Source organism: Eriocheir sinensis, unplaced genomic scaffold (genome assembly GCF_024679095.1).
Source record: "Eriocheir sinensis breed Jianghai 21 unplaced genomic scaffold, ASM2467909v1 Scaffold805, whole genome shotgun sequence".
Classification (NCBI taxonomy): Eukaryota; Metazoa; Arthropoda; class Malacostraca; order Decapoda; family Varunidae; genus Eriocheir; species Eriocheir sinensis.
This window is the reverse complement of record NW_026112171.1, coordinates 160,811-184,976: the sequence shown is the minus strand read 5'-3', so window position 1 is coordinate 184,976 and position 24,166 is coordinate 160,811. Positions and strand designations below refer to the sequence as shown.

Here is a 24,166-nt window from a genome sequence, read left to right as displayed (position 1 = left end):
TGGTTGTGAGCCGAGCGCTAACCACTACATTATGGCGCACATTGTGTGTGTGTAGTGGGTGAGGGGGCATGAAAGAAGTTTTAAAAGACTTTGAGGCTGGGTTCCCCACATTACTTTTTACTGGAATAGGTCTTTGAATAACATTTTATTGATCTTTCTAAAGCATATCTAAAGCTTATACTCACTTCATTGCTTGATGTTTAACGTGTTTTGGATGTGTGATGCATTTTCTGACTAAAAGTTTGGGGATACATTTTCTGACCAGAAACAAGCCATGGGAAACAAACTCTGTTTATATCATTTAGCCCATGGTAATATTTGTTTTGTTATACATTGTTTGGCGAAAAGTCGTTGTTTCCAAGAACCTATCAACACCAGTGAGAACCTACTGTATATGGGTAGAAATGTAAGAGGGTGATTATGAAATGAGAAGCTGTGTATGAAGTTGTAGCTTGGAACCTCTTACAGTTTTGAAGTTTTTTTGAGGAATGTAACTCAGTTGTATAGCGAGGGATACCTGAAGTAGTAGTACATTAGCTGCAGCATGCAATGGCTGAGTGATTGATAGTTTCTTTAAGAAACTGGCAAAGAAATCTTCTTGTATTGCATTAAGATGGTATAGCTACTGTAAATATGAACCATAAACTCTGAGTAGTAGAAAACACGAAGTTTACAACAATAACATTTTCAAAGTATCTAATATAAAACCAAAAATATATATGAAAATAGTATTCTGGTATAAGCAGTTATCTTGAGACAAAACGTTATGGCAGTAACAGACAAATGCAGTTGCCTAATACTAGATTAGACTAAGCAGCCACTTTTGAACCTATTGCTTACATATACCTCAGAATGCTTGGCACTAGATAAATATAACGGTGCAGGACACGCCTAAAAGTGTTTGTAGGTAAGGCAATTAAGTCATAGGAATAGTAAAACTTCATGACTAAATAAAAATTGGGTGCAATTTTTTTTTAAAGAAAACCAAAAATATGAAACATGAAATTAGTAGTAAAAAACAAAAAGGAATTAACCACTAGAAATACTATTATTGGGCAAATGTTTTGCCTCGGTAATCATATGATAAGCTTTTTAATCTTAAGCCTCAGAAAACAGAAAGCATATTCTTTTTGTAACGTTTAAACTTCCACTGTTTCTGTCTCTGATATTTTTCTATACTCCTGTTTTCTGTGGCCTATAATATAACTTAGTTTGTACATTCCCACATTTTTCCTCTATACTTTTACCTCATCCTGCACTCTTGAGGTAACACACCTGAAAAATAAAAACATAATACTGATTGCCACACCAAGGATAGGGGTTAAACAATGAAAATTATTAATTTCACTGGAATTATAACTAATATATTTACACTCCCTGATGTCACACATCTTTAATAAATTTGAATACTTTATATAAAAATACCTTCACTTACAATATCATGAAAGCCCAACATTATTTCCTTTACTTTCACACATTCTAACTTTTTAAAACATGTAGGGTGGAGTTTTGTATGCTCCCCCTCTGCCCAGTGTCAGGATTGCCTGTAGCTGTGACTGGGCCAGACCCATTGTGTTTCCTTCGTGTGGAAGCTCGATGAATGAAAGTCAGTGGCAGATGGATATCCACATCAACACTAATGGCTATTCCACAACCCTTTAAAAGCCTTTCAAATCAAATCACTTTCCTGTGAAACATATGGCATACTTCATCTTCCTTGCACTGGTAATACAAGTTCTGTTTAGAGAATGTGTGTGGCTTCATATATGCTGAGATGTGACCAGATAGCATCAAGACTTAGAATTTTAAGGATAATGGGCTTACCATGTGGCAAATCAATTCCCCTTTGAAATGAGACACTTAAAGCAATTATTTCAGTAGATTTTCCATTACTCAAATATCTCTTAAAAAATTTCTTCTTAATATCAAGAATAATTTCTACACTGGCTCGGGATTTGAAACTTACACAGTCTTTTCCCTTGCATATGCTCTTGTGATACATAAAAAAATAGATTAGCAAAGGCTGCAGAGTTGAGACTGTCATAATTGTTGAATTCATGTTTGATTACACTGTAGAACTGGCAGAGTTGATGGATATAGACTCATGCTCTCAAGTGAGGTTTCCTATACTGCACCACCACTCTGTTTTGTGATAACAGCGAATAACTTGCCGAGAATAACTAAGCACTCAATGAACATTATTATTCATATATTTAATGGGATATCCTTAATGAAGTTAACAGACAGCTGCACTACAACAATAAATTCGTGCATTTGATTCAGCATCCAAACATTGCCAAAACAAGCAATGAATTCAAGCAGTGCAGCAACTCTATTTTCTAGTCTGCAACACAAGCATAATCTTGATAATGATGATGGATTTCTTGAAGTGCTCTTGAACAATGAAATAACCATTGGAATGTGGGGATGAAATGGAAAGGGGATTACTTCACCACTGCAGAAAGTTCACTATTATAACAATATGTCTGGGATACTTTTTGGTTACATCTTGAACATATAAGGAAGGGTGTAGTTGGCACCCTTGGTGGTGGCATCTGCACTGCCTTAGAGCTGAAGAGCTTCAATGCAGGAACAGCAGTAAGCACAAGTTATCACAATAGGTTTAGATTAGGTTTGTCCACAGTCTCGTACACAAAATAAATTATTTCTCCATCCGGACAATAACTGGAATCTATAGATAGCTAATTACAAGAGTACTTTCAGTATAATTGCCTATTAATCATAGGTTCAACAATTCACTGTAGTATAGTTCAGGATATCATGTGTCATAAGAGCCTGCTGATGCAATTATATTTTCAAATTGCTTATGACAGCAGCCACTGTTTGAATATTGTTTAGGAGGCTGACACATAACACACTGATTAGGAGCACAAAATAATTGGATCACACACAACTGCTCTCATTTTTGTATTTCATACAATTTTCAATTGGCTGTCACTGAACCATGTTACTAACACTTTCAGAGGCAATAAATTATTTCTTCCACAGCCATGTCAGGTTCCTGAGTAGCAAGACTACACTTCAGCTTCATCAGTGGCAGTGATGACACTGGTCGTGGTGACAAGAGAGCTGTAGGGTTCAGAGGCTTCTTCTTCTCCTCTGCAGTGGACACCAGGCCTAGAAATATCAGTACATTATTCACTATATTTCACTTTATATTCTCAACATAAGGATCACCAGCATTATACCCACCTTACTAAACAAAGTGTAAATGCACAGTAGGATATTGGTCAGAGCAGCCTGAGGAACAACTGAGTAAAGGAGTTGGATGACAGACCACAGCAAACTTGGATGACTGTCAAGTGTTACCCAACAAATTTACAGTTCATATTTAATGACTAATTAGGTCAGCAGTAACCATGCAACTAGTTACATCAGTTACCCTCTAGGTTCATGACAGGCAGGGTGCAGTACTGATTACCATGTGTCATTTCTACAAAGGTAAAGTCAAGAAAACAATAATCTTCCCCTAAAACCACTTAGTTGTCCTCTTTTTTCTACTTTACTGGACCATTATTAGAAACCTATTATAAACTGCTGTAAAAAAAAGAAAATAATAAAATAAAAACTTACTAATCAGTGCCATAAGTTTGGTAAGATGGTGAACAGTATTATGATATTGTTACACCCATTGAAAAATAAACATGAGAAACATAGTGATGCCGAACTTGCAAAATAGACACACAAAGTGCACACTTATCATATTTTGAAAGTCAAATTCCAGAAGTAGAAGAATCAAAGTACGTGACAGTGCAGTCTGCAATAACAAGAAACTAAGGATCATAGTAAGGTGTAATGGTACATATTACTAAAAACATGTAAGGAAGTGGTAATAGATTAATCAATGGCAGGACTTTTCTACTGTTTGTGCATCACTTTAAAACGTGTTGAAAAAGAAATTCTGTTATCTATCGAGAGAAAAGCCAGAACAAGAGCATGCAACAAACCTGGAAGGAAGTCAAGGCCACAAGGAGAGGCTGGGACCAGAGCAGCAACACAATATTTTGCATCATGCACTCATGTCATCATGCCCAAATATATAAATTTTGCAGTACTTAATTATGCAGACTCAACATGACAGAATCTTAACCCCTTTATTGAATTTTGAATGGATATAGGAATCTTTACTGCTTGGGCAAAACTTTCAACAGAAATGGAATACAATTTGCCTGACAAATTAATCTTTATATGGTACATATATCTGTTTCACACACTGATGAAGTAGTATTGTGTAGTTTCAATATAATTTTTCAATAAAATGGAGATGATAAAGAAAGAATTACACAGTATCCACATAAGTACATGAAAGATATGTGGAGCCTGGCCCCAGGTGGTGCTAAGTGGTGTCTGGGTCCCGCACCTGTACAGGAAGGCGAAGAGGGTAAATCTTTAGCAGGAGACACATGCTGCACTCGACCTGACATGCTAAAACAGAAAAAGGTATGCTCTAAGCTAACTTTTCTGCACAAGCTAGCAATATGAAAAATCAAGTGAAGATATCAAAGGAAATGTATGAATGTATATAATCCCACTGTAAACATGAATAGTAATGATATTCATTTTATCATCTTTTTTATTGAAACTCATATCTAAACTACAACACTGTACTAGTAAAACTTGTCTAAACCCAGCACTGCTTGGCAATGAATAATGTTTCATAGCCCATCACAGGAAACTAGTATTGTGAACCAAAATACAGGGCTCACAATTTTCACATGCAATTTGTGCAAAAACACAAAAATACCAAAATACAGATTTGCTAAATGTAAGTGAATAAATAACAAAAAAAAAAAATAATAGAAACCAAGGGAGCAGATCTGAACCAATTTCCCATTAAAATGAAATGTACCATTTTCTCTCTTTTCTCTCAAGTCTGTACTCTTGCACTTTTCTGTAAGGAAGCTCTAGCAGTCCACCACCACCACTACTCACTCATCAGCTTGCTGACCCTCTCTCTCCCCTCCCCATACCACCCCTCCTATCACTTCAAGGATTTTTTTTTTTTTTTTTAACCTTTTCAAGCACCATGACGTGCTTTGTGGCAAAAGGAATCGTCTACATGAGCTTTTGACTTGAATCGCGTCAAAAAATTTTGAAAATTTGCCAAAAATAAAGTATTTTTCAGAATTGCGTCTTTTTTTTTTTTGTGTCAAAGATCCAAGCTAGACCTATAAAATAAACTAATTGTCTACTCTCTCGTGCCATTGGATGTGAAGTGATAATTATCCGTGGTTTAGTTGCCTCTCAGCAGGCAGTCTGTGGGCACGACTGTCGTCCCTTTATATTGTTGTTTTCACAGTCGGTAAACTTCGTTATCTACTTGCATTTCTTGATTTTTTTTCTTTTTTCATAAGGCAGAATAATTTCTTCCAAAACCAATGATATATAACAATGCCAGGAAAAAAGAATACTCGTGGGTGAAATCAATAAAAGTTTTGCCGCATGGTCAGGCCATTCTGTGAGGCCCCCTAGGGAGCCCCAGACGGATGTCGCAGTGGAAAGAGACACTCATTAAACTTTTGGTGTGTGAAAGGGTTAAGAACATTTTGTATAATGCAGTGAAATTATAATGACAGACACTGAGAGTGTAATGTGCTAATGGTTTCATGAAGTTTAATGACAGCTTAGTGTGTCACTAGTGCCTGTCGTTTACCTTGTCCCTGCCGACACACTCAGGTCTCCCAGGTACAACAGCCTGCTCACCCTGCTGCTGGCAAAGGTGTTGGAGACTGTCACCAGGTGGAGCACAGTGCACACCACCCACATCAAAGTTGTACAGATGTCCCTCCCCCCACCTACTTTCAGCCGCCTCTTGCCACACTGGCCAAGGATTTAGCATGACACTATTAAGTCTAAGCTGAGTAACATCCCAGATACAGCAGTCACCTGATCCAATATCTGACCTGGGATTAACACCTTGCTGCCATCAGGAAGAGGATGCTCTCCCTGGCACCACCACACTGCACTCCACCCCACCTACACCATCATCCCAACATTCCCACAGATACCTTGGACCCCCAAACCCCTTCATTTTGTACTTTTTTGGTATGCATTCTTTATTCCTTAGAATGCATCTAAAGTATGTATGTATTTATTCTTATTATTATTTTACCATTATTCATATTAGGCAACACTACTGTATATGTATCTTTATTTGCATGGTGAAAAGTAAATTGAATGAGATGCTGTCATCAACCAAAGACTTTATCCTTGAACTCTTGTTTAGGACAGGGAGATGACCTCGCTGCAGAGTGTAGCAGTCTTCAACTTCACATGTCCAACCAACTGTGCATTTTTGGCAGCTATGATTCCTGATGTGTAATCAACTTCTTTTAAAATGTGCTTCATATGCTACATACTAGGGCTACATAATACTAGAATGAGCACTAAAGCATAGCTGTATAAAAAATCAAGTAGACAAACAAAAAATGCAAACAGATAATGCTATAACACTTGCAGTGTTCAGATTACTAACAAAAACAAAATTTCAATGATGTTCTCTGAATTCTTTAAAAAAAATGTTGGCTGTTTCAGGTATTATGCAGCAAAATGTTAGTGATTCATAATTTCAGTTACTGTTCAAGACATGCAAGTAAGAATACATCATACTTTTCATTATTAGTGTGATTTCAAAGTGTAAATGGTTTGTGATAATGATTGACATGTAGCATTGGTATTGCAAATCTGATGTGCCACAGTTCTTGTAATGTTTTAATGTAAATAAAAGATTTCTAGGAGAAAAGTTAAAAAGGAGCATGTTTGTCAGCAGAGTTCAGACAGACCTTGTATAGCTAATAACTAAGAGGCAGAAGAGTTGTGAATAAACTTGGTCAAAATTCCCTTCATGCATGCTAAGTAAACTTCAAGCTTGTAAAGATGCAATTAGCTCAAATATCATAGAAGCAAGTCAAGCAAATGAAAAATATAATCTTAGAGAAAGATCTGATATGGAAATGTTGGGCACTGCTTCTAGACTGAAATTTGATGTTTAACAAATAAAACTGTTATTTTGTATGATGTCCACTTTTATCTTATATCTGTCAGGATTAGTAAAAAACATTGAAAAGCAACGACACATATAGAATAAAAATACCAAACAGCAAAGGTGGGGGGAAAAAAAAAAAAAAAAACAGCAGATTGAAAAATTATGACTTTTGAATTAGCTCACTTTCACTTCAGCCAGGAGGTGCCTGTGGGAAAGAGGTTGAGGAGACTATTAAAATAGGGGAAAGAGAAAAAGAAGAGAGTTCTCATAAGGGCAACACTCATACAGGGAATAGAACTAGACCCTTCAGACTACACTACTGAATGGCATAGAGTCAGGACAATACTTTTAAAGGAATCCTTGAACAAAAAGCAATGAATTTCATTTAAACTAATGAAATTCATTTCGTCTTAGAATCTGTTCTAGGATGGCAACTATTTAAAACTGGTCAGGTGTTGCAAAGGATCATTTTTTTTTTTTTTTTTTTTTGGTTTAAATGATCACCCCTCAGCACCACTGTAGATGCCAGCGCAGAATACATGATGCTTAAAAATGTTCATGGGAATACAGTGAAAAGGAACTTATCAGGAGATTTTGCCCAGTTGTGGGAATTATTTTTGTGACTGACAATGTGAGATACCCTGCAGAGAATCTGTGCTCCCTCCTAGAGAAAGTGTTGATTATCCTTGGGTGGTGAGTGCTGAAGTTGGCTTTTTGTACATTTGTGTTAAGTCCTCTGCTGGGAAAACCATTATTTAGGGGAACCATACCCATTGTAATCTTGCCTCATCCAAATCCTACCTAGCCCGCCCAGTGTGAGATATGTACATCACTGAAAAATACTCTTATAGTTTGGTTCAATTATATAACTTATATGGTTAGGTTAATATTATTTGGAGAGGTTAGGTTCCTGTAATTAATGGAGTTATTTTACAGTTAGAACATTTTGGAGAAGTTACAGAAATCTTTAATTTTTTTTACCTAACCTTTTCTATTAAGAATAATCCAACCACAAAAAATTATTCAATATCACATAATAAAGTAACTTAACCTCTTGACAAAAAAGTGAGGATTCATTATTTGATGAAAATTATCATGGATATAATCCCCATTTTTTTTTCTTTTTTTTCAAGCAGAGGGCTTGATAAAGAGTCAGCTTCATCACTCACCCCATGAGAATCAACACCATCTCTGGAGCAAAAGAATAGGTAGTACTTCTTGCTAGATTCTGCAAGTCCTACTATGGCAGTCATATTTTTTGTTGTCGCCTTACTAATCAGTCTAAGAACTGTTTCTGCTGTACTTTATATCTGACCTCATCAACCACCAAAAGACCATGTAAACTAACCAAACTCCACCAGAGTAACCAAACTGCAAAATAACAGCCCTATCAAGTAATGAAACTTAACCTCTACAAGTAATCAATCCACAGAAATAAAGTCTTAGAAAATAAATATACTAAAATCTTCAGTGTATGATTTTGTTTTCCAGTGTTTGACAATTTATTTCCCAACTTTTATTTAAAGAAACATGAATTAATAAATGTTTAACAGTTTTATGATGCTTTTCAGTGCATGGAGAGAAAGAAAATGATGGACACCATCATTACCACCAATAAAGCCTACCCTTTGTTTATGTATATTGCAGGTCTCTGAAAAACATATTAACTTTCTTTTCAATTTTTCTTAAAATGTACGGGATATCTTGCATCTGAAGCGTCTTGCATCTTCCTATGTGTGGTGGCTGCCTGGGTAGCCTGGCTGGTGACTGAGTCATTGATCAGGTGCCAGTGGTCTACCACCTTTCAAGGAAGAAGGGTGCATTTCTGAATGCCACTACATATACACTCCCAGATTTTTCTTTTTTTGTTTTTGGCCTCTAACAATCCCAAAGAGCAAATATTCACTAGAAGCAATGACACAACGTGTTATAAAAGTACAGAGAGTCAAGGTTGAAACACAACTAAAAGAACAGCCTGAGCCCTGAGGTGAGGTCAGCAGCAGCATTGCATTGGTCATGCAGCCACACAAAGCTTCTCAGAGACAGCCTCTGTCATGGAAACCTCACACTCTGTCAGCCTCACCACCATCCACCTCCCTCACTCCTGTTCACTATACCACTGCTTGCTATGCCAACACTACCACAATTTTAGATATAAGAAGGCTTTCCTGCTGACCAATCTCTATTTCAAGGCTCTATTTCTGTGCATCAGGCTCAAGATCGAGAAAAGAGGAAGATGGCTAAGCACACCACTAGTAAAGACTATAAGCCAAGGGAATGTTAAGTAAAAGCTGACTACAAGTAGGAAGTTGGTGCGTTTGATACCCTTGCCTGCGAGAGAATAATACTGAATTCCATATAATATGCATTGAGTAAAACTTCAATGCATTTTCACGCAACGAGAGAAGCTTATTTACCAACTTCCCTACCAATTCATAAATATATCTGACCTCCATCGAAAACTTTCAATCATATTTGCCTCAACACATCTGTTCAGTTTGTTCCAATCATCCACCACCTTATTTATGCACCCCTTCTTGCCTATTTCCTTCCTGAATCTGAATGTATCCAATTCATAAGTTCCCATGCTTTCTTACATATGTTTCTAATATTAGGAAGGGAAGAAGAAATGCTAAGTTATATTAGTATAAAAGAGGAGCAGTCTTTAGATATAAACAAACACAAAAACCAAGTCACATGATCCAGATAATATTTTCCAGCTTTTGTTGAAAGGGAAGCGACAGATATAATTTCCAAACCACTGGCCACCCTCTTTAGGAATTCTCTCAACACTGGAAAAGTATTAGAAATTTGAAAAAAACAGTTGTGCTGATATTTAAGAATCGGGTTAAATCAGTGATGTCCTCTTACTGCCAAATCTGCTGTAGAAAAAATTATAACTTGGACTACTTTCTATAACTTTCTATGTCTAGAAATATACATGACCACTGAGATAAAGATTTCCTGATCAATGGCTCCCAGCATGGCTTTATTATGGGAAAATCTTGTCTTACTAATCTTTTGTCACTTTACAAAAACATGTAAAATTCCTAGTGCTTGCAGGAAAATGTCACTCATGGCTGTCAATAGCTTTTGTCTCCTACAATCATATAATGTTTTTTCTTTGGTGAAAATTTATTCTGAACTTGCTTTTAACCCGGTAGCAGCAACGGGCCAAATTTGTGGCTTAACCGCGTACCAGCGACGGGCCAAATTTTTGCCTTGACATGAACCCCCCAAAATAGAGGATACATAAACTGATCACAAATGCGTTGATACATATAATATACAGGTTTGCGTGAGTGACGATTTTTTCTCATTAATTCACTTATAAGGGCCTTTCAGAAACATTGATCCCACCAATTGCTCCACTATAATATTAGCAAGGAAGAGAAGTCCCATCTAAAAACCCAAGAACATTAGTAAGAAAAGACTGCAGAGTAAGACAGTCTTCTGTGTCTCATGCACCATTCTTTAAATTTATTGAATGCATCTACAGACAGCAGTACCTTACCTGTAAGTAGATGAAGTGCATGAGGAAAAACCAAGACACAATGAAATCCATCGATCTTTTAGAGCGCCTGTCAAGAGCATGGCTTGAGTCACTTCATCGGGACTCAGGCTGCACTGGAGAGATCTCACCACGAATCTGTATATGAAACAAATCATGAGTCTCATTACATAATACCAAGTACCAAACTCTAGAGCCTTCCTTACAGTATTGGTCATATTTGTATTATGGATACATATAGGTGATGCCAAACTGAGTGTATTTTTTCCATACATCTACCTACAGCTATCTGTACTTGTGAAATAAGAGGTGAAGAGATTGCTTAAATTGGGAATATGATGAATGATCAGTAAGTTTGATGACTATAAAATAAAATTGGTTATATCATGGTTCATTACATCAATAGTTTGATATACACAGTTACAATGTGAACTACAGTATTACCAGCCCCTCAGTCCATTAATGCACAACATTGTACCACCACACGACAATTTCTTGGTCATAATACTCATTCAAAAATACTTATTTATAACTTCAGGACATTGAACTTTGCACTGAAATACAAAACATATTCCAAAGAACATGTTACAAAATATCTCAATAGTCTATTAGTAAAAAAACTAACCTTGGAAGTACAGCAAGGACGGAAGTCAGAAGAACAGTCAGCCAGTGTAGGGGTGAGGCAAGGCTGTGCCCCAGCTCCCCATACTGGCTGGGCACCCAGACAGGCAGGACAGGTAGCAGTGTACAGTCCCCCAAAAATGTAAAAGAGTAGGAAAGACACGACCAGACCACCAACATGTAACACAGTCTGAGGAGAGAAGTTGCATACAGAATAGTATTAGATAGTATTAGAGTGTAAAAGAATCTGTCGAAGTATTAATGATAATTACCACATCAGTTGGAGTGAAAATATGCACCATTTCTTATGAAGCACTGAGACAGCAAAGATATTTCATATATGGTAAAATAAATCAAAATTAGATGAAAATTAGATGAAGTTCAATTCTTCAAAAGTGCTCTTGGAAGAGCAGGCATGGATGAGGGTGAGGCAGGTGATGGCGTGCCCTCATGCACGCCCTACACACCTGAGGTTGAGACTGCACGCCAAGCTTCACTACACTTTTCCTCACCCTGTGACATATTTTTGTACTGGCTCAAACACTGCACAGCAAGGCAGGAGTTGTTAAACACACTAATTGATAAAGTATGTAAGTATCTGACAATGTTCTGATACAACCTAAAAAACCTTACCCATGATCTTGTCTCAATGGCAATATGGAGTGACTGTGCCACAAGGCAGGCATGAGTCACTGTCATACCAAACTCATACATCCCCATCTGACTGCCCTCTGTAAACTGTGATGACAAATATTAGTAAAATAAATGGTAAGAGTGAAGGCATACTATTAACACAGTTTTTTTTTAAGTCATTTAGACTAAAAAACTAAATACTGGTAAATATTACTTTACCTCAATATGTTTCTCATTAAAATGAAAATGAAATTCTGGTTCAAGATTTAGTAGTTGTGTCTACAAAGGTCATGTCCCACCCACAAAGACAGGAAGTGGTCATACAGACAAAGACAGGCTGCATTTATAGTCTGTCTCTGCTATCACACAGGAACAGACAAAATTCCTATTAGTAACTTTGAAAACTTGTACACAAAAGAGTCTATTGAAATAATCCAAAGGCTTCTCAGGTGTAATTATGACTCACCAATGCAGAAATGAAAAACAGGACAACAGACTGATAGAGAGCATCCAGTATGTTAAACCAAAATGAGCTGGGTTGGTAGAGGGAGCTGGTGCGGCCTTGAGCATAGAGGTGAGGTTCTTCCAGCAAAACTTCCTCAGGAGAATCTTGGTCATATATTCCTGAGAAACAGAGATTAGACATAAGCCCTATTCCACTCAAAGAATCTTGTCATGGTTGTCTTAATGACTCTCATACTTCCCTCTCATGATTCCTAAGCTCTTTTAATTCATCGAGAAGGCAGTCTCTCAATCATGCAATGCACCCTCTTCATAGACTAGCCACTCTGCCTTATAGTCGTATGTATAAATGACGTCTACATACTACACTTTTACCATTCCACACCTATTTTGCAGTCTTGTTTGTTTCACCCTCCCACCTCCCCAATCCATATGCTTCCAAGTAATTAACATCTATTATACACATCCTTGCTTATCAACCATCTCTTTAAACATATCTTTAACTTTATGCAAAAAATCCAGTTCCGCTAGTTATATTTACAGCAGATAATTACACTCACCCAAAATAATGGGGGGGATGGAAGTAAAAAACAAATTGAAAACCATCAGGTACATCTGGTCCAGCATGCTGCTCCCACTGAAGCCATTGTACAGCTGGAACCACAGCAGCATCAACACAAAGGACTGTAAAACAAGACTGTCAGTGTTCCACCAAGAGGGCAGTTACTCTTTCTCAACTATATGAAAACTCTACTCTTACAAAGGCAGCTTCACTGTAATGGAACCTTTTAACTATTCAAATGACATTTCTCACATATAGTAGTAATGCTGTTTTAAAGTTACCAAACATTATTTGATCAAAAGTATCAACTGAGTTTATATATAAGAATTCATAATAATTCATCATATATGAATGACACCATATTTGTTAACCATTGTCATACTACAAGACAAAGTTTTTCTCTTACTAAATTTTATAAATATTTCAAGTCCATGTGGAATCTCATTCATTCATTCATTCATCTTTGACGCCTGCTCCTAGGAGCTCCCACCAGGGGATGGCCTCGGCAGAAGAGTTTCCATTTCTCTCTATCCAGACACTCCCTCCTTACCTGCTCAAAGTTTCTCAAGGATCTTTCACCCCTCTCCCTGACATACTCCTGCACACTATCTCTCCATTTCACTGGAGGTCGTCCTCTAACATTCCCTCCCTCTATCTCACTCATGTACACCCTCCTGGTCATCTTACTCTCCTCCATTCGCTCCATGTGGCCAAACCACTTTAAAGTCTATCGCTTCACTTTTTCCACCACTCCAGACTTCTCTTCACCCACGTGACACATTCCAAAACGCTCATACATACTTTCATTACTCATTCCATCCATTCTACTCACACCACATGCACTCTTCTTGAGTTTTCTTATAAAGTTCTCTTTTTCTTTTACTATCCTCCTTATCTCTTCTGTCCACGATGAATTTCATCTTCTTCTTCCATTCCTCACCACTTTCAATCCCATCAATTTTTTTTTGTAGTTAACATTACTTCTTTAAATGTTCCAAAATCTTTTTCAATATCTGTACTATCTTTTATACTTTCCCATTTTTCACTTAAGGCCTCTGCCAATTCACGTTTATACTCATCTTTTATTTATTTTTCCTGTAACTTTTCTATCTTCAATATATCCTTTTTTACTTCACCTTTCTTTTCAAATACCCACTTTTCCTTCAGCCTTAATTTTGCGAGCACTGCAAGATGGTCAGAGTCATCGAACATTCCTCTTACTACCTTCACATCACAAATATCCTTTCTAAGTCTTCCATCTACTGCCACATAATCAATCAATCCTTTCTGCTCATAATCTTCTCCCCTCCTCCATGTGTATCGGTGGATATTCTTGTGCTGAAAGAAAGTGTTCACTAGGAACATTCCCCTCCCAGCACAGACGTCCACCAGGCACTCTCCATTTTCATTCTTCCCAGGTATCCCCCATTTTCCCACCACATCCATCACACATTCATCACCCACTTTAGCATTCATATCTCCCATCATAATAAGTTTCCTTTCTTTCTCAAAACTCTTCAAACATGCATTCACTTCCTCCCAAAAACCTTCCCTTTCCCTCAGTCCTTTTTTACTTTCCACATTTACTGGTGCATAAATACACATAACTTAAATTCTCATAACTTATATGTAAGATGCGACCCTCACTTGTGATATGTGCACTATAAGTAAACATAAAATCTGTAAATTGATATACTATGAAGCAACACAGAACCTAACACTCACAGCATTCTTGTAGAAGAAGTAGAGTATAATCCGTGCAAGGCGGCTGTAGCACCAATGGCCATGCACCAGCAACAATTTTTCCAAGTGGCGAAACCTTGCAATGGCATAATCTGAAGCCATCACTGCTTGCCTACCCTCCAGCCCTGATATGCCCACTCCAACATCAGCAGTCTGCAAAATTCACTCATGGTAAATCTAAAATAATGGTAAGGAACAACAGATTTTTTGAAAGGATGAGAAAGCTGATTTTTTTTTCCCTCGAGCTGCCTTGCCTCCCAAACTGTAAAAAAATTACAATAAGAAAATTGGGAAATTAAACTCATCAAATGATGTCAAAACAGATGGTGACTGCTGAGCTTCAGGCAATAAGGAGAAAAACAGATTGACTTGATACTACACTTGAGAGCATGAGATCATCAAGAGCCCAAATGTAGAAGGAAGCAATCTGTTAGTTCCCCTCCTACAGATGCCAAGTGAATCCTGGTTGTTGTACAAGCTTTCCAGGCAACAGGAACTAACATTGTAGAGTAATGAAGTAATAAGACCTTACCTGGATCATGGAGACATCATTGGCACCATCCCCCACAGCCAGAGTGAGCACCTTGAGGCTGTCCTTGGCAAGGCATAATGAGGGCCTTCTGGAGGGGCGTGGCGCGGCAACACAGCACTGCATTACACTGTTTGGCCAACTCTAAGAACAGCTTTTTCAGGTTTGTTCTTTGATCCAAGATGAATCTGAAAGTTTGTCAATTTATTATTCCATCTTTCTAATCCACTGTCTACAAACATTCTTCACAAGTGACAGGTCATACACAAGACTTACATCTCTAGTAGAGAAGCTTCATTCAGCAGTATTTATCATCAGAAACATGCAATAAATATATAATAAACCAATAGAAACAACTTCTGCTGCAAAAAATGCAGGATATATTCCTGTTATTTTATTTTCCCCCAATAAAACAGTGAATAATCAAATTTGCAAAAGTATAAATTTTGAATGTGGAGAACAGACTGTATAAAGCTCCTGCTAATTTCAAGTTGAGTAATCTTGTATGAATATCAAAGTCACTTACACAAGAGTTCGACCATCTATCACAAGGCCTCGCTGCTTGGACGACGTAGAGAACCGGCCTTCAGGAGGCAAACACTCTCCATTGGCCTGAACGTGCTCCCTCGCCTCTTCCTGCTGCCTGATTTGTTGCAAGAAAAAGTTGATGGTGCACTCTGTTTGGTCCTTGGTTCTTGCGTTTAATTTTAATATCTGAAAGACATGAAACATGGATCAGCTTGTAAAAATAGTGTTGAGTATCACACATCAATGTTAACTTCATTCATTACCTCACAGATGTTTACTGCTGCTAAGAAAAAAAATGTAAAACTGATATTAGGAATCATCTTTATAGATTACAGTAGCATCCAGTTCCATATGCACACAGTGTTTCTCACAGTGCATTTGACCCTCAATTTCTTGGACCATGATCTGGCAGATTGTCGTTTACTCTGACTCTTTTGCTCCAACATTCCTCCAACCAGTTCATTGAAATAAGAGGGTCAAGTGTACTTCCCAAGAACTCTAAATGCACTTGATGACACTTGTACCAACCTCCATGTTGGGCTGGAACAATGCACAAGAATAAGCAATGTTAACAGCAGTTTCTTGCTTGTCCCCGGTTAGGACCCACACCACTATGCCAGCCCTTCGTAATGCTGCGATGGTCTCTGGCACTCCATCTTGCAGCCGGTCTTCAATTCCTGTAGCACCTGTGGAAGGAAAACCCAAGACAATTTTTCTTCACTCATCATCCCAATGAAATAATTTCATAAAGGGTAAAGACCTTCCCAGGACCCTAATGTTAAAAACAACCTCCTTGCCAATTACTGGTCTTGGACCAATGGGAGGGGTTATGATAGGTTAAGAGGTCTGGACATTACCATAATATGTGTGAATGAAACAAATATAAACCATGAAAGAATTAAGAGTTTATACATAATTCTTGACTGGACCACCACTGTGAAAAAGTATCAAGGGAAACTCAGTGTCAACATTATGAAGTGATATCATAGTGGATTCCCTGAGTCATTTATCTCTTGCTAAGTCCTGCTACTGTAAGTCAGTTAAAACCTGAATAATTCTAATTAATTGAACCAAAAGTCAGTCATTACCAACCTAGTAAATTAAGATTTTTTTCTATTCTACAATAGGATTCATACAACTTGTGTTCCCGGCCGGCTAAGGAATTCTCCGCTACATTGTGTCCTGCCACCCAAGTTTCATACTCGGAGTCACTCAGGACACGTTTTGCCATACAAAGGACTCTCAGCCCACGCTTGGAGTAAGTGTTGAGGTGTTGCTGAGTGCGGAAAACTCTCATTTTGGTCTGTTCATCTACGTCTCGAGACAAATTGTCCAAGATTGCAGAATCAGCTCCTGTAAAAATAATATATTGATCAGTATATAACACACTTTAGTTGCTATACTCTGAAAATTACATTTTTGAACCTGATCAAATTTCTTCTGTCCTTTTCTTAACCATTTTCATTACAAGGTCATGCGAGTATTTACCAAGTTCTGAAGTGAACTACACTCGTGGGGTCATGTCTCCAAATTTCAGATTATCAAGTTTAGCTTTAAATTCATGAACAGTTTTGGTTTGAATAACTATCTCCTTTTTTTATGTCATTCCTGGCATCAATGAATCCATGAGGAAAACTATGTTTCTTGATATCTTCCAGAATTTGTATTCCTCAATTTATTTCCACAACCTCATGTATTTCTAGTATCCTATATAAACAAGTCATATCTACCTGTCAGTTGTTTCCCTTTCCTTCATCACCCTGTAAACAGCTATCAGATCTCTTTCTCTTCTCTCCTCCAAGGCACACAGACCCAATCTTTCTGGTCTCTCCCTATATGTCATGCCTCCCAAGATTGGCACCACATTTGTTTTTACATATATTCATGTACCTATTTATTTATAAATATAAAAGTGATAGAGCAAATTTCACAGAACTGTGCTTACAAACTAACTTACCTTTGCAATAAAGAATTTTTTGGAGAGTTTGTGGATGTCTCACAATAATGGACATCCTCTTCCTGTTTGAGTCAAATGGCAGCACATGGAGGACTTCATATTCACACAGCCCAAAGCCTGGAAAGAGAAAAAGAGATGGAGTCCATAACACAGTGGATAAAGTGAGACTCCTGCAACACAACTATATTGCATCATGTATTACTGTATGATTCTGTTTGCACATCAACAATATCTATTTTGTGATTTGACTCTACCTCCCAACTTTCTCAGTTCTGGCACTCCCTCTCAGCACATTCAATCCCTCACCTGCCAACTCTCTCTTTCCAATACACACTCACTCTACTAATCCACTCACTGGTGTCTCCCCCTGACACTTCCTTCCTTAGTCCTGCTCACATGTACTCCCTTCACAAAGTCTTCATTCATTCTCATCACATTTCCAGACCACCTCAGAGCACCACACTTCACCCATTCACCCCCTCTGCAATCCTCACCCTTTGCTGTTACACCCACACCAAATCTTTACTACATACTTTCATTGCTTTCTCTATTCTGTCCTGACAAACCACATGCACCCAAATGAGCTTACACAAGAATGTGATGTTTAACAGTTATGAGGTAGAGCAACAATAATGTGTGTTAAGCTTACCTGGGAAAGACACCAGAATATTGTGCAATGACCTTCTTAGAAGGCGAAACCCATACTTGTAGGCAGCATCCACCAGGGCCAGCTCATCCGGACTTTCAGCCTCATAGATAGGTTTGATATCAAGAGGTGAAGGTGTGACTGAGTGTACTTGGTGGTAGCCATGCCCTGGCTGAATGTTCAGGAGGGAGGGTCGGGGAGGAGAGGTTCTGCAGGGCTCTGGCATGGGGTCATTGACGAGTAGTGCAGGAGGTTCAGAAATGATAGGTTCATGTGGATGTTGATGGAGGGAGACTCTGAGTAACGGGGCGAGGACTCTGGGGTGCGGGGCGGGGTGCTGGAGGGTGAGGGGGCGATGGGGGACAGGGGCCGTGGGAAGGGCCACATCTCTCTCAACACTCTGGCAGGAGCCCAGGAGTTGGAGAGGAAGGAGCTAAAGCTGGCATTATCAACCTCACTGGTATTGGCACTATTATTTGGCACTATCATCCCACTGGCATTCATCTGAAACAGAGAAAAGGGATGTTACCAGTGGTGATGAGAAATACACTATAGAAGACTTCATAAAAATTAATGAAAAATTGAAATGCAAGTATTTTCATCTTGTGTACATGTAAACAACTTGACACAAAGCACAACTACATTCCTCCAAAAATTTGCATATCCTGCTACTACTAACTTGGTCATGGTGGGGGTGCTTGGCCACCACCACCGTGTTGCAGGCTGCCAGCGTGAGAAAGAAATCCATCATCCTCTCCTGCGGTGAGTTTTGAAGCAGTGCGGGAGGCTGATGGTGGCGTGGCTGAGTATAGATAAGTGGCACTTCTATGGCAGACAGATCTTCCTGTAGTTGTGTGTTAAGAGAGAAACTATCCAGATGGCTTGAGCCCTGAGGATATAAATAAGGATTTGATGAAGGGAAGTTAGGGAACACAAAGAATGTATTAATTAGTTAGGCATGACTTAGATACATTATAACATCAAGTTTATAATTAGCAAAATTGTGTTCATCAGCACCAGTCCTGCTTCTCACATACAGAGTTAGAGCCATATTTAGGTAAACAGGACAAAACATTTTTCAGAAAATTTAATGACACACTTCATGCTGTTTACATCATCAATGACACATTCCTTCAATGACCCGAAGCAGACTGTGGCTTTCAATGTATTCGAAAGGGGAATAACAACTGTTAATTCACTAAATATTCCCTACAATCTTCTTCCACTCAAGTTCATCAGTATTCAGCAAAAACTCCTCGTTTTTTCCTCACCTTGCCTAGCCTAGTTTAATTCAAGGCAGTTACTGCTTTCCTACTTTGTCATGCTGCCTTTATTTTGAAGGAACTGGAAAAAATATTACCTGTTTTTCTGAGGAGCCTTCAGGATGAATGATAGGAGGGTGTGAGTAATCTACATCGTTGATAGAGCACCGCTGAAATATCATTTGGTTCTCAGTAAGAGTTCCAGTCTTGTCAGTGAAGACATATTCGACCTGACCCAGCTCCTCAGGAATGTTCAGGGCTCGACACTCTGAAATCAGAGAGGAAAAATAAGAAGTCATTTAAGGAATGATATTTTTCATTGCCTCTGCTTAGCAGGGAGGGTAATAATGTTTATGTTGTCCATCTGTCTGTCTATGTGTTTGGCTGTCCATTACCAAAATAACTACAAAACTGATACACATTTATCAAATACACATGAGAACATCTTTAGGCATAAATATAAAACTGATTGACTCATTTCATCTCTCCACCTGGTCTCTGCCTGTCCTGTCTTTTATAAATTCTTGGTTACCACTCTCTTACTTTGGCTGTCCATCTGTTATCAGTTCATATCATGCACAGGACTGATGAAAGACTGACAACCAAAACAACAGCAACAACTGAAAAATTGTACAAGTCAGGGCTGACAGAGGACAAGGTGGAGAGATGAAATTAGAGCATTTACCACAGCAGGTTGGAGTACAACATCAGAAAAAGGTGGAGAGTATTGGGAAAGGAAGTGGACTAGTAATGGCTGAAGATTATTATAACTTAGGGAAAAACTGTGATAAAAACAGCAAACTTGATTTAAAAGTGAAATAAAGAGTTAACTAATCCTACTACACAGTGAACGAAATGTTCTATTTGTTTAATCTGTTATATAAATTACAAATTTTAATGACTAGTTGAGTGTTTTTTCACGCTCATGGGGCAGAAGCTTTGTCAAATTATTAATGTATACACTTTCTTGTTATGTTTTTGTTCTTGGTTGTGTTGTTTTAAAACACTCTGCCAGGAATGAAAACATAAACTATGTAGTTTCATACCTATAGTTTTGCCACTCTTCTTGTCCTTGAAGTCTTTATCTTGGTGGATGTGGTACACCTGCATGAGCTTGATGACTTCTATAGTAACATACAGAGATATAGGAATGATCACCTGTCAAAGAACAAAAAATGCATCAGTTGACAATTCCTCACACTGGCACTAAGGAACCCTGTCTATGGAATTTGATCAAAGTAATGCCATGTTATGAGCATCAGCACCAAATGTTCATGTTGAGTTTTAGGAATAGAGAGTATTTCTTATTGTTAATTTGGTGTTTTGAGCACCGGTACGTATAATTCTGGAACTTCTGTTCCCTTATTCCTTTTCCAAAGTTTCTGTAGGTCAGTGCTTACTATTATCTCACCTGGTAAATGATAATGAAGGTCCAGAAGCTGATGAACCCCACCCAGACGGGGCTGTTGAGCTGACGCACCCGGGCCTGCGATGCGTGACTTTCCTGGGGAGGCAGGAACGGCACCAGCCCTAGCGAGGAGTTTGTTTGATGGTAACCCTGTTGGACCACACCAGGCAAGAAGTGATTAGCATGTACTTTATTATTCCTACAATACAGTGTCCTTGCACATAACTATTTACTGTATCTACTAAGTTACGGTACAACATTGATGCAGTTCACAATGATGTCTTGATCTTGTATAACATAGTGTAATTCAGCATGGTGTAGAGTGCCTGCCAATTAAGTCTAAAGGTCCTCCACTGCTTAAAATGGGAAGAATGTTACTGTACCTGCCAGAGTCCAGAACCCGTGGCAGAGATGAGGCACATGAGGAAGAGGATCACCACACACCACATCACCTCTATGTTCATTCTCTGCTCTAACCGTGACCGCTTGTATCTTGTCCCTCCATTATTCAACATGGCTTTTGTCTCCCGGCCTGCAAAAGTAGGTCGTTAGCAATTATAGGCAGTGAATAAATTTTTTGGCATGGTAAAAAAATGTTGCAGTTTTCTTTAAAGGGAAACAACTAAGCAAACTCTTTTCTTATACTCTAAATATACTAATAAGCTGTATCCCAATTAAAGTTTGCACATAGACACACCTACATATAATAGGCACCAGCCACCTACCAGCATAAACGACTATTCCTTCTATGTAGTCTGTGTTCCTGAGGGTGCAGTCCCTGAGGAGGAGATTGTCTTTGGAGAGGGGCACTCGCTCCCCCGTGTTGAGGGGAATGGTGCCCGTGAAATGGTACATCTTGGTGGTCGGGGAACCAATCTCCATCAAGTAGTTGAACTGTGATACTTTGAACTCTTCTTGCTGCAGCAAACAGACAACAATAAACAATGGAAGAAGGGTAATTAAAACCAGACAAATAAGAACGTAAAAGATAATGACTAGCACTGGACTCATGTCAATGGGGTTGGCTGACTTTGAGCTTCACAGAAAGGAAGGACACATTCATAATTGGAGAAAGCAGATGGTAATTAATAGATTCACAGCCGTGTCATTGGCCTCTTGCACACCCCTAACTTCCTTGAATGTCTCATTGATCTTATATGTGCCATACAGTATGTTACTAAGTGACATGATGAACTCAACAATCAATTTCAATAGTTTAACAAATATGAAATGTATACAACTATTCTATGTGTATAAGTAACTCCTTGGGGCCACTTTGTCTCTGGGACCCCAAAATATATAAGATAATGAATCTATCAACATTTAACAGTTTAAGATAATCCAATTTTCATTTGTAAATACAGAATCAAGGGCATCATGGGGCTCACAAAACAATACCTCCTTCAGAACCCACATGAGATTGGACCAGGCATTGTGTTTTCTTCACTAATAATTCCTACCTTATTATATTATTTTGCAGGATTAAGTCAAGATCAAAGGGTGTGTGTGTGTGTGTGTGTGTGTTTTCTCTTCCCCATCTTCCTGTCATGTGCACCTTACCCTGCCCTCCCTACTGTTCCACACCCTTCACCCACCATGCCCAGGTTGAGCCCCTTGACACTCTGCCTCTGCTTCAGGTTGCTCTCGCCGTCCAGGTTGGAGGACTCGATGAAGCAGAGCCCGTACTCGTCGGAGGAGTTAAGGACCACCATGTCCGCTGGGATGACCTCATTGCAGGACAGGTGGATCACATCACCCACCCGCACGTCACGCCACAGCCTCTTGACATAGCGGTCTTGGTCCCTGGTGGATAGAGGAAGTGTATATGTTATTAAGCATATTTCAGACCCTGCATTCACTCAATCACTCATGTATTTTCTCCTTTTCTTCCTTCCTCACCCCCTTCTTCCTCTACTCCCTCCCTCCAACACTTATTAGCCCGCTTCCTCACTCTCATTCAGTCTTGCAAGGACCACTGAGTATGAATCTGTTATGGAAGTAGAGATCTGATTTATTTCAATCGCATACTTATCTTGTCAAGTTCTCAGGAAGTGAAAAGCCAAGGTAGTGGAAAGTTCATACAGCATAGAACATAGGGAGTCTGCAAGAGGTCAATAGGCCCATACAAGGCAGCTCCTGTAAACGAATTCTTGCCTACGTCTTTGGTGAATCTGAATTTATCCAGAAAACCCATAGTTACATATCCTTGCCGGCTCGCTCACCACCAAAACCTAATTATCAACATGACCTTCCATTTGTGCTTCCCAGTAAAACCCAGGAGTCCAGAGGTAGGTCGAGTGAACTTAAAAGGAAAGAGAAGGGGAGAGAGTAGGAGGAAAGGAAAGGGAGGTAGGGAGAATATATGAATGAGAGAAGGGTGAAAGGAGTGAAGGAGACAAGGGAGGCAAGAAGGTGCAAGGGAGGAAAGGAAGAAGGGCGAGAAGAGGGTGTGAGGTAGGGAAGGAAGGATAGAAGTGGGAGAAATGAGATGAAAATGAAAAGAGTGAAGAGAAACGAGGGAGGGAAGAGGTGGAAGGTTGAGCGATAAGAAGATTGGGAGGAGAAAGATGAGGCAAGGCAAGAACAGAGAGATGAGGTAGGGAGAGGAGAGGGGAGGGGGAGAGAACGAGCAGGTGAGGCTATCTTGACACAGCGGTTTGCACATGTTAAAACTTTTCCTTGTTGTCCATGTCTGTCTCTCCCTCCCAATCCTTTTCTACTCCACCAAAGCCTCATAGCTATCCATATGTCACGTTTACCGAACAGACTACGCACATTCTCTCTCTCTCTCTCTCTCTCTCTCTCTCTCTCTCTCTCTCTCTCTCTCTCTCGGCTCGTCATGAACACTGCGAGAGGTATCAATCAACAAGTCACTGACGGGCAAAAAACAAGTTCATTAATAACCTTCCTTTTTTTTCATGTGTGTGTGTGTGTGTGTGTGTGTGTGTGTGTTTATATTTGTGGTTCATCATGCAACGATTTATTTTTCCTTCTCAGTCAATAAAAATACCAAAATTATGTGGATGTGCTTGAAATTTATTGATATTAACTCACTCTCTCTCTCTCTCTCTCTCTCTCTCTCTCTCTCTCTCTCTCTCCTGTAGAAGGACGGCGTGATGGTGAGCCTATAGTATGCCCTTGCCTTCTATACAGGATTGTCACACACACACACACACACACACACACACACACACACACACACACACACAGGATATCGGGAAGAGCACTAATAGCTATACCTTCCCATCTCTCTCTCTCCCTTACAAGTGCATTAACGTTATGTAACTCTCCTCACCTG

General features: G+C 39.0%; 2 protein-coding genes and 1 long non-coding RNA gene across 4 annotated transcripts in view; all 3 read right to left on the bottom strand.

Annotated features, from left to right (window-relative positions):
- Nucleotides 1-1,335: 1,335 nt before the first annotated feature.
- On the bottom strand, nucleotides 1,336-4,331 carry LOC126994497 (uncharacterized). Its single transcript, XR_007749211.1, has 2 exons — nucleotides 3,969-4,331; nucleotides 1,336-3,138 (listed from the first exon to the last, which is right to left on the bottom strand). It is a non-coding gene; the product is annotated as an uncharacterized LOC126994497 (long non-coding RNA).
- A 6,215-nt stretch (nucleotides 4,332-10,546) lies between these two features.
- On the bottom strand, nucleotides 10,547-15,225 carry LOC126994492 (phospholipid-transporting ATPase VD-like). Its single transcript, XM_050853810.1, has 7 exons — nucleotides 15,071-15,225; nucleotides 14,521-14,691; nucleotides 12,794-12,917; nucleotides 12,238-12,395; nucleotides 11,772-11,876; nucleotides 11,143-11,328; nucleotides 10,547-10,655 (listed from the first exon to the last, which is right to left on the bottom strand). Exons 1-7 carry the CDS (start codon nucleotides 15,191-15,193, stop codon nucleotides 10,614-10,616), a joined length of 909 nt encoding a protein of 302 aa, XP_050709767.1. The 5' UTR covers nucleotides 15,194-15,225; the 3' UTR covers nucleotides 10,547-10,613.
- Nucleotides 15,226-15,632: 407 nt separating this feature from the next.
- LOC126994491 (phospholipid-transporting ATPase VD-like) overlaps nucleotides 15,633-24,166 on the bottom strand; it is an 80,879-nt gene continuing 72,345 nt past the window's right edge. For both annotated transcript variants that reach the window (XM_050853809.1, XM_050853808.1), the window contains 12 exons: nucleotides 22,464-22,671; nucleotides 21,594-21,786; nucleotides 21,252-21,400; nucleotides 20,872-21,018; nucleotides 20,507-20,618; nucleotides 19,559-19,728; nucleotides 18,878-19,087; nucleotides 18,202-18,702; nucleotides 17,553-17,669; nucleotides 16,688-16,948; nucleotides 16,124-16,281; nucleotides 15,633-15,781 (listed from right to left, as the gene is read on the bottom strand). In XM_050853809.1, coding sequence (XP_050709766.1) covers nucleotides 18,379-18,702; nucleotides 18,878-19,087; nucleotides 19,559-19,728; nucleotides 20,507-20,618; nucleotides 20,872-21,018; nucleotides 21,252-21,400; nucleotides 21,594-21,786; nucleotides 22,464-22,671 — 1,513 coding nt within the window. In that variant the 3' untranslated portion in view covers nucleotides 15,633-15,781; nucleotides 16,124-16,281; nucleotides 16,688-16,948; nucleotides 17,553-17,669; nucleotides 18,202-18,378. The remainder of the gene's footprint in view (nucleotides 15,782-16,123; nucleotides 16,282-16,687; nucleotides 16,949-17,552; nucleotides 17,670-18,201; nucleotides 18,703-18,877; nucleotides 19,088-19,558; nucleotides 19,729-20,506; nucleotides 20,619-20,871; nucleotides 21,019-21,251; nucleotides 21,401-21,593; nucleotides 21,787-22,463; nucleotides 22,672-24,166) is intronic.

What these genes read in the sequence shown, in the direction of transcription:
- LOC126994492 (XM_050853810.1), bottom strand. Translation starts at nt 15,193, where the DNA reads ATGCAGTGCTGTGTTGCCGCGCCACGCCCCTCCAGAAGGCCCTCATTA. An exon ending in ATGATGTCTCCATGATCCAG is followed by an intron (nt 14,692 to 15,070) that starts GTAAGGTCTTAT and finishes TGAATTTTGCAG; the next exon opens with ACTGCTGATGTTGGAGTGGG. An exon ending in GTCCTTGCTGTACTTCCAAG is followed by an intron (nt 10,656 to 11,142) that starts GTTAGTTTTTTT and finishes TTTCATATACAG; the next exon opens with ATTCGTGGTGAGATCTCTCC.